General features: G+C 30.1%; 1 protein-coding gene across 1 annotated transcript; it reads left to right on the plus strand.

Moving 5' to 3' along the window:
* Positions 1–5042: 5042 nt before the first annotated feature.
* LOC104879624 (transcription factor TCP8) lies at positions 5043–5627 on the plus strand. Its single transcript, XM_010653155.1, has one exon. The coding sequence runs from the start codon at positions 5043–5045 to the stop codon at positions 5625–5627; it is 585 nt and encodes a 194-aa protein (XP_010651457.1).
* The last annotated feature ends 13512 nt before the right edge of the window (positions 5628–19139 follow it).

A 19139-nucleotide genomic window follows, 5' to 3' on the forward strand; every position in this document is an offset into this window, starting at 1 on the left:
TTATCCATTTGGAAATGAGATAGACTAGATAATACCCAATGAAATTTACAACAAAGTTGTGTTACCACCTAAAACAAGGTAGTCAACAAGCAAATCAAAGGGAAGAAAGAATCCATTTTGGTGGAGAAGGTAAGCACACACCTCATTCTAGTCAATGTAGTCAATATGACAATAATCAGAAAATGTGTAAATGACCAATCTCTTGAAATCATTATAGCTTTGGCACCTTATGAACTGACATGAGATGAAAATTGTAAAAACAATCTTTTTTGTTTTTTGATACCCATGTGAATGGAAATATAAGGTTTTTTTTTGTATATAGTGATATGATAATTAAGCACATAGATGATAATTGTAATAATGTTCCTCCTTTTTGACACCCTTAGGAAATATAAGTTTTTTTTTTTTTTTTTTTTTGTGGTAAGACATGTCTAAAACATAAATGAAAATTACATGTTTATTCTTAAACTATGGACTAAATTGTCCCTAAGTTTGCTAACAGTACTAAACTTGATAATAGTTAAGTTTAGGTTCTAATTTATAACGTTAGACTTAACAACCTTCAAGTTTATATGGAAAAAAGCTTGACAATAGTGAAGTTCAAATTTTATTTGAGGACTTTGGACTTAACTACCTTCAAGTTTGTGTATAAAATAATTTGACAATAGTTAAGTTCAGATTAAAATGTCAGCTATATATGGATAACCTCCTACGAGTATGTATAAAATCAACTTGATACCTATTAAGTCCTTATTAAATTTGATAAGTTTAGATTAGACTTGGACATATCTTTTTTCAAGTTTGTTCACAATAAACTTGATGGACACAACTTCCTACAAGTATGTCCACAATTAATTTGCCACTTGGTAAGTCCATAGTAATATTATTAATAACTTTAGAATAGTTTTGCCATTATATTAGAAACTTGCCATCATAAATCTACATTTAAAATATATATTAATATATATCAAAATTTCCTACTACATAAAAACCAAATTATAGGTTTTGAGCACAAAAAATATCAATGTTGATATAGAGTTAAAATTAGTCAATAATTATAACCAAACATCAAGTTTATATGAAGTAATTATTTAGGTAAATCCTTCATACAAAATAGCTCTACTAACATTTTCTCCCGAAACCAATCCATACGAGGACCTGCTAGTGAAATTGAATGGATGATTGTGCATCCAATATTCCACATATTTGATTATAAACATACCATAATTCTTACTACATGATACTCCAATAACCAATGTTAGAGTTGTTATTGAGGATTAAGTGTATAAGATATGAAAGTAAATCTAAGAATCACTTACTTATCTTCATGTTGAAGAATATCTTGTAATTGTTCAATATCCTGTTGTTGCTAGATAATGTTAGTGTCACCATGATCCCATAATATGCTCTAACATTTAATATATATGACAACAACTTAGCTAACAATTTAATGACAACACTAAGAAAAAAGACTTTTAGCGAAAAAATATTTTGTCAATGAAAGTTTAAATTTCGTCTGTAAAAGCATTTCTCAATGAAAAATGTTTTGTGTCATGTTCATTGCCCTAGATAATTGTTGTCTAGTTTGGATGAGATTGGGCTGGGAAAGGAGATAAGGATAAACCTGTTGGTTCTTGAGGTGTCTCCTATTGCGTGCACTACTTTGATACCATGTTTGAAAGAAAGAAAAGATAGCAAAATAGGAAGAAAAGGATTATCGGTCCATTCTAGATTTATTATTTGTTAACATTCTATATAACGCACATGGTTTTTAAAGTGGTAAGTAGTTTGCAACTACTTGAATAGTTTGTTGTAATAGAAGGAGAACTAATTAAGCTACATCCTAACCATTCAACGGATGCAACAACTATAACGTGCAACTAAACTAATCTTCTATAACAAATAAAAAATCTAATCATTGTTATTTGTGGGCTTGATCTTAGAGTTTGATGGTGAAGAGTTTGTTAAGGTAAGGTCGAGCTAGTAGTGAACAACTATCGACCTCACTGATTAGTAGTTGGTGGTGGCTGATCATAGATGAAACAAATGTTTACGACTCCTCTTATAGTTTTCTATTTCTTAGCATGAGGTCACCAGTTGATGGCCATCGGTAGTGTTTGATCATTAATGTTGCTGATTGTTGGCTACCGACGATCGCCTATGGTGGGTGATTGTTAAGGACATTAGGGCTCCAAGGGTCTAGGATGTGAGCATAATATGTAAGAACATGGGAAAAAAATGAATTTACTAAATAAATTGAATTAAATTTAGGTTATATTTGGCTCCGAAAAGTTGTAAGGATAGAAAAAAAATGATAAGAAAAATGATTTTTTTTCAAGTTTGATTATGCTATGAAAAGTATTTTAAAAAATCAAATATATTTAAAATTAATTAGAAATTTAAGTATTTTAAAATTATTTACTTTTTATATAAAAAAATTAAAATAAGTAAAATGAGTTTGAAGTAGAATATAAAAATAATTTACTGAATTTAAATATATATATATATATTTATTTTATTTCATTTTTTGTTTTTTCTATATATTTTGTTTTCTTTTTCTTACATTTTCTCTCAAAATTTCCAATAATCCAATGTAACATTAATAAAAACGTCAAAGTTGCTTTTAATTTTGACTAACATTTCTAAAAGTGTTGGGGTCACTCCAAATTTCTTAAAGTGCTTTTGACTAATGCTTGAAAAATCGATAAATATGAATATATCAATACTTTAATTTTACGGATATATTAAAAAAATATCAGTGGATATTTTGACAAAAATATTGATCGAACAAAAAAGGTTTAAAATTCATGAAAATGCTTAAATTTTTTTTTTAAATGATAAAATAAGAAAGAATATACATATTAAATTTATTTTATAAATGTAATTGATATAAATATGATTAAGATAATATTCATCAATTTTTTTTAAATAATTAAAATTCCTTTAATATATTTATATTCATTTATTTTTAAAATTAAAAACAACTTTTATTACAACATATTTTATTACATTTTAAATAAAAAATTAAATTGATTTACATAAAATAATTTATTTGAGATTTAGTTTCTAAAATTTTATTACAAATTTATAGTGACAATTTTTTCTATTAACATTAATTTATTTAAATAATTAAAATTATATTAAAAATTTATCTTATCAAATCAATTTTAATTTATAATTATTATAACTTTATTAATTGCTTTTATATTTCAACAATTTTTAAATAAAATTATATTTTTAATATTTTAAAATAAAATATTTAAAATAAAATAAATTTTAAAGGATAAATATAAAAAATATTTAAAATTGAAGTGATAGTGATTTTTTAAAATAGGATGAATAAGATAAATATGAAAAGTAGTTAAAAATAAAATCATAATATAAAATAAAAGGATAATATAAATTTAAAATAAAAGATAAATTATAAATGAATAATTTTTAAAATATATTTAAAAAAATTTTTTGGCCTTTTTTCCCGATAACGTCACTAAAAATCAACAATTTTTTCAAAACAAAAATGATAAATATTTAATAACAAATGAATAATAATAATAAAAAAAGATAAATAAATATTTTTTTAAATGGAGTTTTTTCCACGAGAAAATCACCCAATTTATGAGTGATTCATTGGTGATAAATCGTCACCATCGACCATTTTTCCAATTTTTTACCTAATCGGTTGATCCTCTAATATTTGATATTTCGATAAAATTTATCGATTTTTAAAATCTTCCTTTTGATAGTAATTCTAGAAAGTGGTTAAAAAATTTCTAATATTTAAAAGATGAATAAAATGTTTAAACTTTTAAAACATTTACTTGATTATTCCCTTGACAGCTTTCATAATACCCAAGAAGCAAGTGTTATAATTTTCAAATTTTTTGAAAACAGTAAATATTTTCAAGTGTTATAAAATTTAAAATCTTTCCAATCATACAAGACTCAATATCCATTCATGAAAATTGAAGTATATATACTCTAGAAATAGCATTATTGGGAAAAGAGACTTATTACTCTTAACAAAAATTAATTTCCTTTAGTTTGGAAGAAAGAGAAAATTTGCCCAGCTGTAAAGGGGAAATAAGGGCTAATAGAAAGCAAAACAAACATGCCCTACATTAAATAAATACAACAATGTGACAGGTAAAAGGTGACTTGGAATCCAATTCAGTTTCCAATCATAAATAATAACAGTAATTATACTGTCACAATTATGAATTTGAATCCAAAAATTTCAATTTTCATTCCCATAAGAATAGTTTATCCAAAAATTAGTATTTTAAAGATAAGATTTATACAAAAATAAATAAATTATATTGGTTATCTTATTTAATTTATCCTTCTAGGTAAAGATTACATTTTGTATATATGATTAATAAAAATGAATTAAGATTCATAAGCATAAAATATATAAGAATTATTTTAAATATTGGGATTTTTTTTGAAAAATAATATTTTTTCAGAATTATGAAAATTTATATGAATTTAATAGAAATAAAATCTATCTTAAAAACATAATTTGAAGTTGAAAAATTCACTTGTGACATTGGCAATATCACAAATAGTATTAAAAACGGAGATGTAGGAGAAGTAGCTATTACATGGTATGATAAATAAATATATAGATAGAAAATTATTTTTATTGCAACCATTTCCATTTGTGGATTTTCTTTTTCTTTTTTTTTTCTAGGAATGGACCCCACAAGAGATGAATGGAATGGATTTGCAATCCTAATAAATAAATACAAAAATGTCATAAAATCTCACCTGGATTTAAATATTTAATTAATATATTTTCATCAAAATCCAAATGACTAAAAATGAAGTAAAATAGGATTTATTACCAAAAAAAAAATAAAAAAATCAAAGTAGAATGCAAGAAGAGAGTGAAAAACAGGAGGAAGCAGTTGTGAGTTGTGATTGGTGCATTTTCACGTACATATGGTCCAAAGTTTGAACTATAAATAGACGCCCAAGGAAACACTTTCTTCTTGTACATAAACCCCATCAATTACATTTTTCTTATTTTGGTCTGTCTGTTCATGGAATCTTCTTCGAAGTCATCGCCTTCTAAGCGCCGCCGATCTGTATCAGTCAGGCGTCCTGTCAAGGACCGCCATAAGAAAGTGGAGGGCAGAGGCCGACGGGTTAGGGTTCCGGCCATCTGCGCTGCTAGGATTTTTCAGCTCACCAGGGAACTTAAACTTCGTACAGACGGCCAAACCATTGCCTGGCTTCTCTCCCACGTGACTTCTGCTGCCGTGGAAGCCCATATTGCCCGCTCCAAAGAGGCCACTGTTGCTCCTCATGGGACCACCGCAGGTGCCGCTGTAAATGGTGTTTCTGCAGTCCCTGCCGTTCCTGTTGTCCCTCCAGTTCCTGCCGCTGTGATTGACCCTGTCCCTTTGATGGCTCCGCCGGCTGGATTGGGACAGGTGTCGAGTTCCTGTAATGCGATCCCCGCATCAGGGACTATCGGCCTGGAGTGCCTGGGAGGGTTTATGGCGGGGGTCATGGCGGATGATGGATGTGAACTTGAGCTGTTTCCGAGGGCATATGTGAACATGCCGTTCACTTCTCTGTTGATGGAATCCTCCAGGGTTGAGGATAATGATTTCTTCTTTTAGAGTGTTTGGATGTTGGGTTTCTGGAATTTCGTCAGCGTGTTTAATCATGGTTATATAAACAGCAGTGTCGTAAGGGCCAACAGTTGCAGTATTGGTGTATGAATGGTGGTTTTGAATAATCGAGTCCATTTTCTTCTTCCTGTTTGTTGTGATTCACCCGAGGTTTCAAGAATGGATCTCATTGGCATTTGAGAGACAAAGAAACCCCAACTCATTTTGAAGTCTAACTCGCTAGCTTGTGGCTTCTAGAATATTAATATCAATAACAACAATCATAATATTAATGTATTTTTCATTTTTGGTGTTTAAGTTTGTTGTGTCATAAAAGCACAGCCTATCAAACGTTTTGAATGGTTGAACCCATCTGCAGTGACTATCCAGGATGACAAGCTCAGTATAATGAGTACAAAAGAGGTTAAAATGGCTGTCATAAAGGTTCTGTTGTTTATCCAACTTATTCCTGACAGTGACAGTGCTTTGGTTGTAACTTAATTGAACCAGTAGAGTTTTAGTGCTAAAGTTGGATAGCTAGCTTTTCTGTGAGTTGAAATGATACATAAATCAAGAAGTTCCAAGAATAAATCTACCAAGGGCTCATGAACTTCATCTCCTAAAGTCAGAAACACCAGAAACAACTAGGGTTTCTTCAGTAATGGAACTTTGAACAGAGAGGAGCCTGGAAGGTAAGAGGCTTGATTGCTTAAGCAAATGTGTACAAATGCTGCAATTTGAAAGAGGCATATGAGGAGTTGGCAATGAAGTTTACAGAATTATTTTTGGGTGGAAAGCATAGAGGTTTAACGGATGGATGAAGACAAGAAATCAGAAGGAGAGAGGTGATATGAACAAATTTGAAGATGTGTCTCAGCTACATATCAATTTCCACCCAAGCTTATTTCTTTGATTGAAATAATGGTTTTTAAATATATATTACATTTGTATACTGTTATAAAGATGGCTTTATTATCATTTTCCTATACTCTTACTAATTTAAATATCATATAGGAGGTACATGCCATTTTTTTCGGTTGATAATGGTTTTAGGTCGGTAATAATGTTTTAGTTATTTTTGGTTTTAGACCGGTACTTACGAAGATTATAGTTTACCAATTATTGTTATCATTTTCCTATATATGTATTTTAATTATTTCATTACTATGATGCTTTGCTGCATAACAGTTTGATAAAAAATTCCTCTTTTGAAATGAAAGATAAAAGTGATGATGAAGTAATATCATAGCGATGATTATTTTGGCTCTCATCAACAAATTAACGGAGTGAAATGATAAATAGAAAAGATCGAAAATCATTTCTATAATCATTCTCAATCCAAATTTTTATTAATTCATTGAAACTTTCTAGTTTATAATGGTTTTTCTTATATTAGTTTACACTTTGAAGATGACAGTTTAGGTTTATCTATGTTTTAATTATTTCATTACTATCAGAGATGCATAATTCCTATACTTTGAAATGGAGGCTAAAAGTGACGAAGAATATAATGTAGATCATATTAACAATTAGCAAATATTGCGATTTATTTTGGCTTTCTAGAAAGATATATAACAAGGAATGACAAGAAAAACGGTTTGTATAATCAATCTATATCCAAGCTTTCATGTTCAACCGTTGTCGATAATAACGGTTTTAGTTATATTTTTAAAATTAATAGAATCATGATGCCACAACCAATGATATCCTCAACCCTAGCTTTCTACATCCCTTGCACTTAACTATAGCTTTAATTACATTATGAAATTAATATAAACACAAAGATTTAAATTCTGCAATGTTTTAAAAATCTCACAACTATTTTAAGATGTATCTTAGGTCAATAATTTGGTAAAAGATTCGTTACCTTTTGAAACCAAAGATGGTGAATGACACAGCAATGGTATAACAATGAGTAGCGTAATGTCCATCAATGGTATAACAATGCTACAATGATGATCATTTTACTTTAAAATTGAAATCAGAAAATTTATTTCACCATTTGTCATTGCGGGGGATTAAGTAGCAAGAAGAGATGTAAAGCACTTCCAAGTTGATATGCAGTTCTATGGAACTAGAGAGTATCTCTAGCCTGTAGCTAGGGAAATTTGTTGCTGGCCAAAATTGAGTTTTTGGCACAGCCTATCAAACGTTTTGAATGGTTGAACTTATCTGCAGGGACTATCCAGGATGATAAGCTCAGTATAATGAGTACAAAAGAGGTTAAAATGGCTGTCATAAAGGTTCTGTTGTTTATCCAACTTATTCCTGACAGTGCCAGTGCTTTGGTTGAAACATAAAGATGGGTTTGAAGGGAATTGAAATGGGTAGGGCAGCGACCAAATCTCCCTAAGTTCATATTTTTAGCTAAAATGGGATTATGGCAGTCCTCTCTACACTTAAGCTATCTAACATGGTAGGTATAAGTAATAAATAAATGTTGTTCTGGACTCAGAGCTCAACCTTAATAACTTACAAAGGATCCAATGGATTTTTATGATTCTGTATGTCTGATTCCCCCAATTGGTTACTCGTCAGTGCTTTCAAGAGGAAGCAGAACGTTATAGCTTATTCACCAAACAGTGACCACTGCTCTAGTGCTTTTTATTTGGTAAATCTTGAAAGGTGAGGTAAGCTTTATAGTCAATCATTTTGTATGATATCCTATTCTTACCAAGAGCACTTTATCTAGCTTATCTTTACTTTATGTCTTCCTTTGTCACCCAGCTGGGCTCAGTGCCGAACCATCCAGAAAACTTTGGAGGAATTTCTCTTTGAAGGGAATTGGGTAAAGTGGTATATTAATTTTTTGTACTTTAGAGGGAAGGTGGCGTTTGTTGAGTATTAGACTTTAGGAGTATAATTAAGCTTTAAAAGGTTGCTTAGGAATTTTTGCTCTAAGGAATCTGTATTATTGATATATGTATATACTGCTGAAAAATTACAGAGGAAAAAATAAATGAAAAACTGAAGTTGTTTTATTTCAGAATAGCAAATGATCTTCTTCTCTTCTGTGAGCCCAGACATTGTTTCAACGTGGTATTAGAGCAAGATTGGCAATGGCATCAAGCAGCAGTATGTTTTAGCCAACACTTCCCTCTATTTAACATGCTTAGAAAAATTGTAGTCAAAGGAATATTCACATGAAAGTCTTATATGGTGCCCAAGATCTTGGAGATAAGATAGAAAATGGTTATAAAAAAACAGATAATCAAGTGGACTTCACAACAATTCTTTGGATTCATAAAAAACCAGAGGAAGGACAACAAGGCGTTGTTCCTCATGTATTAAGCTATGGATCATGACGCCATTTTTGAAATGATTTCAATAGCAAACTCTGAACTTAAGGTACAAAGCTACAGGAGTGAAGATAACGAAGGCAATATGGTGAGGCACCAAGCTCTTAGATCAAAAATTGATACCATCAAAATGAAGGATTCCAAAAAAGTTACAAGAATTTTTCTAGCAATCATGTTCTTTCTATTGTCAGTCAAATGAAATTGAATGGAGAGGAGATTGATGATAAGAGAATTATTTAAAAGATTTTAAAAATGTAAGTATCTTAGTGCATTGACAATTCTAGGTCAAAATTCGATTGTATACTTCTAGCTCACATACTTTGAGTCCTCCCCCGAACTCTTGGCATATTGAAGACTGTTGCATTTGAAGATAGCTAATGGTTATGATAAGATTTTCCAAGATTGTGGATGAGTGCAAAAAGTGATCAGGTGAGTTTTAAATTGTTATATTTTTATTAAATTATGGTTGGAAGCTTGATGGGTATCAATATTATCTTTGACTTAATCAAATTGGCTTGATGTTTGATCAATCCAACTGAAAGATGATAGATTGCCTGTATCCTAGAGCTTCGATCACAATGCACAAAATTTATACTTAGTTTTTGAAACCATTTAGACCATTGGATGGTGTTGTACTTGTACTCTAGTATTTAAAGTTTTATTTCCAAATTAGGGTTAGAGAAGAGAGAGTAGCCTTAAGAGCACCTTTCAGATTTAAATCTTTCCTACATTGAGAAGTGTTTGTTTCCTTGGGAAAGTTTATGGTATTTAAGTTGAAAACTTTATTCCGATGTGAATTTTTTTGACAAAATGAGTTGATTCAGTCTTGTTCCCCAACCCTACTTTTTTTTTTTTCTTCATTTATTGGAGTAAAACCACATGGCTTCTTGATTGAGTATCAAGAGGGGGCCGCTGAGATCATGATGGTGGTGATTCTAAGAGTGCTCCATATGAAGACGATGAGCAGTTGAATTCTAGAAGGTTCTAGACAAACAATCTGAGGGATGATTAGAGTTCTTTGGTTTAGATAAAATGTTGTATATATTCAGTCTTTTTCTTCATCATGGATTTTGCCACTGTTAAAGGCCAGCCCATGGGTTTTTATTTTTATTTTTTATTTTTTTATTTAACCTCTTTAAACATTTTCCATAATAAATCTTTCAGTCTTTTTTTTTTTCTCATCCGTCTCTATGCTCTCTTAATTTCATTTTATTCTAGCTGAATATTCTAACTATGATTATTGATTAATTTGTTATGTTTGGGATATTGTTGAAATTCTAAGATATTGGGATATTGGAATTATAATACTTAGATTGTGAGGTTGAATAAGAGAGTGAGTGAGTGTGCCTTGTATGAGAGTGGGTGGGATATTCTTGTACTTACTCTTGTTATAAAATATTTTGTCCCAAAATTACTAAGGGAGAAAATTGTAAGTGTTAGTGTAGTGATAATTTCATGTTAAAATTCTATCATATACTTCAAATCCTCCCTTAGACTCTTATCATATTGAAGATCATTGTAGTTGAAGATAGCTAAATATTATGGAAAGAGTTTTTCATGTTGTAGATGGGTGAAAAAAATTTATTAACCCAGTTTTAAATTGTTATATTTTATTAAAATAGGGTTGGAAGCTAAAGGGGTGTTAATATCTTTGATATAATCCACTTGTCCTAACGGTTGATTGATTCCACTAAAGAGTGATCGATCGATTGTATCTTAGAAAATTTCACACGTTACAGATCAACGAAGCTTTGATCATAATAAACAAATTTTTACATTTTTCTAAAATGATACAAACAACCCTAGCATTTAAACTTTTCTTTTTCAAATTAGGGTTAGAGATGAGAGAACAACCATAAGAGCTCTCTTGAGCTTTAAATATTTTCTATATTGGGGAATGATCATTTCTTTGAAAATTTGTTGGGTATTTGAGTTCAAAAATTATTCTAGTGAGAGTATTTTCCAATGGTTTTAGAATTGGACCAGTCATTGAACTGAAAAAGTTATTGGTTCATGATTCACTGGTCGGATTGGCGATCGAACCGTAATGTCATAAATATATAATTTATAAATTATTAAAATTTAAAATGATTATGAAAATAAAAATAATACTTGATATATTATTTAAAAATTAAAATTTTATTTGAAAATCAGAAAATTAGTTTCAAATTAGAAATTTAAATTAAAATCATAATTTTAATTTAAAATTTAAAATTTTAAAATTTATTTTTAAATAAAAACTTGTTTTAAAATTAAAAATTTATGTAAAATTATCATATTTTTAATTTGCCCATTAAATTATATCTCATACCATCCATATAAATCTATATAAAAGACATTTTTTACTTTATCAATTTGAGCTCCCAAAATCTCCCACCATCGCACAACACCTTTGCTGTGAAGACCCACAAATGACGACACCACTTGCAATTGCAAATTTGCAACTATGCAAAGACCCAACATTGGAGGGGGAGCAATCTGACTGTGAGGGGGTTGCCTTACCGACGTCGCCGTTGTAAGATTCAATCCACTTGACAAGTCACCATCGTCGACACCAAAGCTTTACCCTCCGATAATACTCGATTTTCAGGAAAATCAGATAAGTAAATCCTAAATTATGCCCTCATCCTTTGGTGGTTTCTCCTCTTATTTTCGAACAGGTCACAGGTTGGGTTTTTTCTTCTTAAGGAAAAAGTTCATTTGAACCATTCGGTTCGTTAAGAACCGATTAGACCGATCTGTCCGCCCGTTCCAACGGTTCGATGTTGGTTGAGAGGTTGGCCGAGTCAAAGGGGTGAACTGAACCGAACTGGTGACTGGTTGGCGGTCAGACCGATCGGACCAGCCGGTCCGATTTGGTTTTTGAAACGTTGGTTTATTTTCTAATAAAATAAGTGGATTCAAGTTTGAGTTTCGTTCCTACTCTTGTTTTTTATTTTTTGGGATAAAACTTGAGTTTTTTCTTAATTGGATATCAAGAGGAGGTTGAGATCATACTTGGTAGTGATTCCAAGAGTACTCCATATGAAAATGATGTCAAGCTGAACAAGAGAGGATTTGAAGTTCTTGAGTTTGGTAAAACCTTGTACTTAGTATCTTTATTGATAATAGATTTTGCAATTATTAGAGGTCATAGTTTTTTATCCTTTTGAAAATTTTCCACATTCAATCTTTTTGTCTTTTTCTTTCATCTCTCTTTATACTCTCTTAGTTTCATTTTATTCTAGATGAATATCATAGTTGTGATTATTGAATAATTTGTGATATTTAGGATAATGCACATGTAAAGCACCTAATTTTATGTGTAGTTGAGAATGAAAGTCGTATGAAATTACTATTTTATTCTTGTTTGAAAGATTGTTAATTTCATTTGTGTGTGATTTGCATTTTTTAATTATTCATAGCATTGCTTTGTCTACGATTTTTTTTTTTTTTTTTTTGTGTTGTTCTCTAAAAAATTAATTAAAAAAAGAAAAAGAAAAATTAGGGGAGTGGTAAAATTTATGGGTTAACCTTTGGCACCTATCCACCCCTTCTTAAGAGCTAATCCACAAATGAGATTCACCTTTAGAAAAGCATGACCAAAAAATCTGAATGTGGACATTGGAGAATTGAAGAACTCTTTTACTTTGTCTCTTAACATCTTGATGACATCACCCCAATGTCAAGAGTTCAATTGAAGCAATCTGACATGGCTCCTTTAGAACAAGTTTTTCAAATTTATGCTTTTTTTGGAGGAATTTTTATAGGAAGAAGGGATGAACATGTTGGATGAAATAATAATTTAAGGACTTCTAAGAATGGGAAAAATGAAGTTTTTTATATTCCTCAATCCAAATAGGGTTTGAAGATGAAGCAGGGAAGGAGGATAGAAGACTGCTAGTTTTCCTTTCATCCAGCACTACTTTTGCAAACATTTTGTTCAAGGTCAAGAAATTTGTAGATTGCAGAAAAATGAAATAGCAATAATGAATCAAAACTTAGCACAATAATAATGAAGGGTGTTGTTCCTTGTATGTAATACTTGAGAAGACATTGCAGAATTTGTTTGGTATATTAATAGTGGTTATAGTAACCCTAGGACTAAAAGGGTCAAAATTTTCTAGGACTAAAAGGGTCAAAATGAAAATTTTGACCCTAGCTCCTTCAAAAATTTTAAATAAAATGATTCTTGAGAAAATTTTTGAAGACAAAAGGCATATGAGCAATAGTAACTTTGAAGTCCCACAAGTAGAATTGTAAAACCTAAAAAAAATTATTGTTCAGTATAATCGACCTCTAAACAAGCTCCTAAATACACCACATATAATAAATTTATATATTATTCTAGTAAGTGTTGTAATAGGCTCTTCAAACAATTTTCAAACTCATATTAATAGACTAGTGAGTGAGTTTGATACCTTAGACATCATATTTTGAATATTAAGAAAGGTGGTAGGTCTCATATTATGTTTAAGAAAGGAAAGAATCCGATAGACACACCTCTTAGACCAATGCAAATTTAGATTAAAAAAGATGACTTAATTGCTCTTCAAGATTTAAGCCTAGTAAGTGATAAATCTAATCCTTTAGACTTTCTTATGATTTCATTTTCCAAGAAATTTTTGGAGCTTTATCTTCTAGATAGCATATTTTGTTTCATAATTCAAGGTCTAGTTTTCATTCTTTATCCTTAGGCTACGTCATCCTAAGAGTCTTCTTGTTTTTTATTTTATTATTATTTTATTAATTTTAGGACCTATTTATTAATTAATGTACTTTTATCCTTGACATTAAATTTAGGTCTTAGATTTAGGGGGATCAAATTTATATGTTTTTGAGTTTAAGATCGCATATCTAAGGACAGTATTATTTGTTCATTTTATTAAGAATCATGTCTTTACCAAAGGCCAATTGGCTAATCTATTTACTAAATCATTAGATGTCAGCCTTTAGGTTTGAGAATCTTAGAAAATTTCTAGGTATTTCTACCTTAGAATAAGATTAGACATGATAGATTCTAGGATCTTGCAATTGCGGGACATTTTTATTGTGATTAATCTATAGTCTTGGCTCATTAATTCCATTCCATATATATATATATATATATATATATATATATATATATATATATATATATATATATATATCACCCTAAATATGATTTACTTATATTTGTTTATATATATGTCTCTACTTTTCCAAATTGTAATTTTCGTGACAAAAAGGACGTTGGGTTTTTTGGAAGGGGGCTGTGTTTTTCTTTTTCCTAATATTTCAGTCCCTAAGGTCTAAAATCATGGTTTAGCATGATATCCAAGGTCAACTTAAAATTTTAGAACTTGAAGTACGAACCAAAGTAAAGGTTATAGTTTTTTTGGTTAAATTTTATCATTTGTAAGCTTTTTAAACATCACTCTTTAGGTTGAAAAACTTCAAATTTGCGCCATATACTAACTTATCTATCTTAACTTTTTAACAAGTATTTCTTAAATTGAGATAAAAATTGGTGTTTTTTTTTTCCATATTGGTAAAACTAAAAATGCTTTTTTTTTTTTTGAAAATTTTATTTTTATTAGCCTTGCTCATGTAAGTTATTTTCGTCAATTTTCTAATGAAACTCGTTATTTTATGACTAAAATTGGAAAATTAGTTTTTAAGGACCTGTTTGTTTAGTGTTTTCAAGAACTGTTTTCTGTTCTTGAAAACAAAAAACACAAAAAACTCGTTTGGTTGAGAGGGTCGTTTTTGTTTTTATTGTTTCCCGTGTTCTCAAAATGCCACTGTTTAGAGAACAACAAAATGTTGTTTTCCCCGTTTTTTTACTGTTTACAGAACAAAATTAAACAAAAAAAACCATCTGTTCTCCGTGTTTTTTTTTTCTTCCCGTTCTCATCTCTTCTCCAGCACAGTCTCAGTCTTGATTCAAGGTTGTGAAATTTAAATCCAATGGCACAATAGCTAAGAGACCCCTAAAACGGATCCAGAAAACACAGGGAGCAAGAAAATCCATTTTTTTTTGTTTTCCTTGGGGTTTTTGCTTGGATTTTCTCGAAAATCAAACGAGGATGAATTTTCCCGGAAATCGAATGGGGGATGGATTTTCTTGGGAATCAAACGGGGGTTGCAAAAAAAATAATAATAATAATAACATGATTAGATTAGTACCTGCGAGGATTGAGAGTCGCAGAGGAAAATAGGGCCTTTTAGGGATTCTCTCAGCTGGAGGGCAACTTCAGAAAAGGGCTTCTTGATGCCCGATGGAGGGCAACTTCAGAAAAGGGCTTCTTGATGCCCGAGAGAGGGAGAGAAGTGGGTGGCATTTTTAATTTTTGGTTTTAGTAGAGATAAAAAATAAATTAACAAATCACAAGAACATAATTTTTAATAAAGTTAAAGATTAAATAAAAAAATATTAATAAAAATAATTTTATTATGTTTGATTTATTTTAAAAAAATATAAAAAATATTTTTATTTTTAAATTAATAAAATAAATAATTTTTTTAATTTAAATGAACTATATATCTAAAAATTATTTATAAATTTATAATATAAAATTACTTGAAGAAAATATTTTATTAATTAGAAAAGAAAAAAAAACATCTTTCAAACGTGTCTTTTGTTTTATTTGTTCTAAATTTTTTTTTATTAACTCAACCAAACATGTTTTTTTGTTTTTGAGAACAAAAACTGTTTTTTAAAATTCAGTTCCCAAACATAATTTTTTTTTTTAAAAACACCAAAACTGTTCTTAAAAATTGTTCTCAAAAACTATTTTCCAGAACACTTTTCAAAAACAGCAACCAAACAGGCCCTAAGTTACTTCAAATATGTTTTTGGAAGTATTTTTATTGATTTTAAATGGAATGTTTTATGTCATTTATATTGTAGATTTAAAGTAAATGGAGAAATAACGAACAAGTAAATGAAGAAATAAGTAACAGAATGTAAAACAATGGCAATGTCAACATAGATACCATGCTACCTATACAAGGTTGAGAAGTTAGTTATGTCAGGGAAATCTGCCCAAGGAAGCCAAGTTTGCCTACAAATTCGTGGTGGGGTTTTAGTGGGAAGCACGCCTTGAGCAAGCTCATCCTTCTACCTAAGCTTTTATCTTGTTCAGGTTTTTCCATGAGAATACACCTATCTCAAGCTTTGCGCAAAGCTGCTCAGTAGCTTGCATAGGCTTTTTCCATGCGCATGTCTAAGCACCCAATTCATCTGCCAATTCACATTTCGAATAGTTTTTAACCCATTTTCCAACGGTTTAAGCACTTGGAACTTATCTTTAAACATTCACTGAGTGATTTTAAGCAGTGGGAACTCAATAACAACTAAAAAGCTACTTTGCATACATCAAACCAAATACATAAACATAGCCAAAATGAGAATTACCTCCTCGAATTTTTATATACAGTATAATAAGAGCACATTGTTGTAATGTCAGCAATCATAAACTATCTAAATAAGGAAGCATCACATTAATAGCAACTAACAAAAGTTTCATATCAAATGTTTCCTCTCTCTACTTGTACAACTTGAGCTATTTTTGAAAAGGGTGAAGTATGGCTCAATAGAGAAGGATCCCACTATAAAATCTAAGCATTTGAAAATATTCATCTAGTAAATACAAATACTTATCCAACAGATAATCTATAAAATATCATTGATAAGATCATCGTTGAAAGCCACTTAACCAATCAGTTTCAATTTACCATATATCCATGTACTAATCATAATAATCAAAACCTATATTTTAGGAATTCTCAACTAGGGGCATACATCCATACCCATGTTATAACCAAACAAGAATCTTCCTAAGGTGGTTTCGGATCTTTCATCTCAAGGATTTTACTCTTCTTTCTTGAGGGGTTCTCACTCAATGACCACTTCCCTTATTAATTTTATAAGACTATCTATCATGGTGCCTTTTCTCTGACTTTTCAATGCCTAACCCTTTTCCATGTTGTTAATGGTGCAATTCATAGTTAGTTCTAAGCATTATAATTTCTATTGCAACTAGATATGGACAACATATTCCAACAAATCAATCATTTTTAAACATGCTTGATATCATATATTAAGAAATTTCTAGACCATCACAACCAGCACTTTTTAAATTAATTTCCTGTAGACAAATGGCCAACACAACCAGCATAGGTGGCTTCATCGATTGCTCATTCTCAGCCACTCTATAATAAGTAAGCAGCTAACTCAACTGCGACCTTTTCCAGTATCTCTCTTTGCTACCTGCTACTTTAGCAACTTGATTAGTTGTTTCTCCATTAATTTAAAACCACTTTGGTCCATTCTTAGGCCACATTTCACCTAGTATTTCACTATAATTACAACACCAATTAAATCCCTAATTCATCCTTTATCTCTCTCTCTCTCTAAATAAATATATATATATATATATATATATATATATACACACAATACATTAATGTTTTTCATTGGTTTTTCTTATTTGAGTGTGTGCAAACCACATATTAACAATGAGAATGTTGAAAAGTAGAAGATGTTCAAGACACTATAGTTTTAGGTTTTAATGAGGTTTTATTTGAGAGACTGGGGCATTATTGAAATCTTATGTTTTGTCATAAAATTTCAAAAGAAGAATATTATTGATGTATTAGTCTAGGTTAGCAATTTTATTCCATTACTGCACTATATTTAATGTATTTTACCACCAAATTAAAGGTCTTATTGGTTATAGTCAAGTTTGAGTTGCTTTAAACTGAATTTGTGGTTTGTATACATTTGAGGTAAATAGAGTATAAGGAATAATTAAGATATAAGTACTTGGTGAAATTTTATAGAAAATATAGAAAAAGAGTCCAAAGTGCACAAAATACGGTATGGACATTTGAATACGGGGATCAAACGTCTAAGGACGACCAAATGTCTTGCTCAAGGAGGTTCAATTTCCTCAAGACATTTAAATGTCTTGCTTAGTACATTCAAATTAACATCCCCTCAGCTGTTTGAACACTAGGCCACTTCCTCACACATTTTTCAACTATTTTCAATTTTTTTTCAAGGATATTTTGGTAACTTAATTAGACAAAAGGTCTCCAAAATTGTCTTAGGATTTTGAAATAAATATGAGATTTTCCTAAGATAGAAGATACACAAAAGAGCATTGTCATTCTTTTTGTCATAGTTCTCCATCTCTCAAGTTTTCAAGAGTGGTCTTGAAAGGGCTTCAATAAAAAAGAGGATGACATTGATATAGTAGTCTTACAACAAAGTTGAGGCACCCACTAAGGAATGTGAAGTGATGTATTGAAGACATGAATTATGTAGGTTCTTATTGGTATAAGGCCACAAAAGAGCAAGAACATCCAAATATAGTAATTTTGTATGCAATCTCTTACATTTTTAATGTATTTATTCACAACCATTTGACCTTGTGATTTTTTACATTATCTAAGTTTCTAGGAAATTCTGTAAGTGATTTTTCCACGTTATACTTAGCATTCTTATATGTGATTAATTTTCTCTTTTCATTGTTAAAGTCATTGAAATTGTTAAAATGCGAAGACAAATTAAAATTTAAAATAACTTGTTTGGACTACATTTAAGTGGTTTTGCATGTTAAGACACAAACTCATAATTGTTGATTTTGACATGTGATTTAAACCTATCTTGTCATCGTTCTCTATATATTTCCATCACACTCAAATCCCCAACTTGAATGTGTTTGCTTGAGGTGGTTGATCAATCTCCTAAGCCAATGAAGAATTCACTAAGGAGCATATATATATACTATGTCATAGACATGAATGAGAATATAGGCATTGGCCAGTGGAAGACCCTAGATAGAAGGTAGCATCTAGATACAAGTAAGACTATGTACTTGATATTTTATACTTTTGTAAATTTACTCTATGATCCATTAACTCCTGTTTTTTATATTTGCAAAGTTTTTGATTCTGAATTTTCGTGATCATAAAAATTATATATATATATATATATATATATATATATATAAAAGAAACAATAACAATCATAATAAGTTGATTCACGACTCAAGAATTAAAGTTAAGTAATGTAAATTGTTAATTGGTAGGATTAAGAAAAGTTAAAGCTATATAGAGTTTGATAATCTTAAATTCGCTTGAATTTCTTCATTAATTTTCAAAATAAATGAGCAAAATTGTCAAATGGGTTGCTGCATACGCTATTAATGTGCCAACTAGCCAAGTAAATGGATGAAGTAGAAATGACTGCTTT

Source organism: Vitis vinifera, chromosome 6 (genome assembly GCF_030704535.1).
Source record: "Vitis vinifera cultivar Pinot Noir 40024 chromosome 6, ASM3070453v1".
Lineage (NCBI taxonomy): Eukaryota > Viridiplantae > Streptophyta > Magnoliopsida > Vitales > Vitaceae > Vitis > Vitis vinifera.

What these genes read in the sequence shown, in the direction of transcription:
- LOC104879624 (XM_010653155.1), top strand. Translation starts at nt 5,043, where the DNA reads ATGGAATCTTCTTCGAAGTCATCGCCTTCTAAGCGCCGCCGATCTGTA.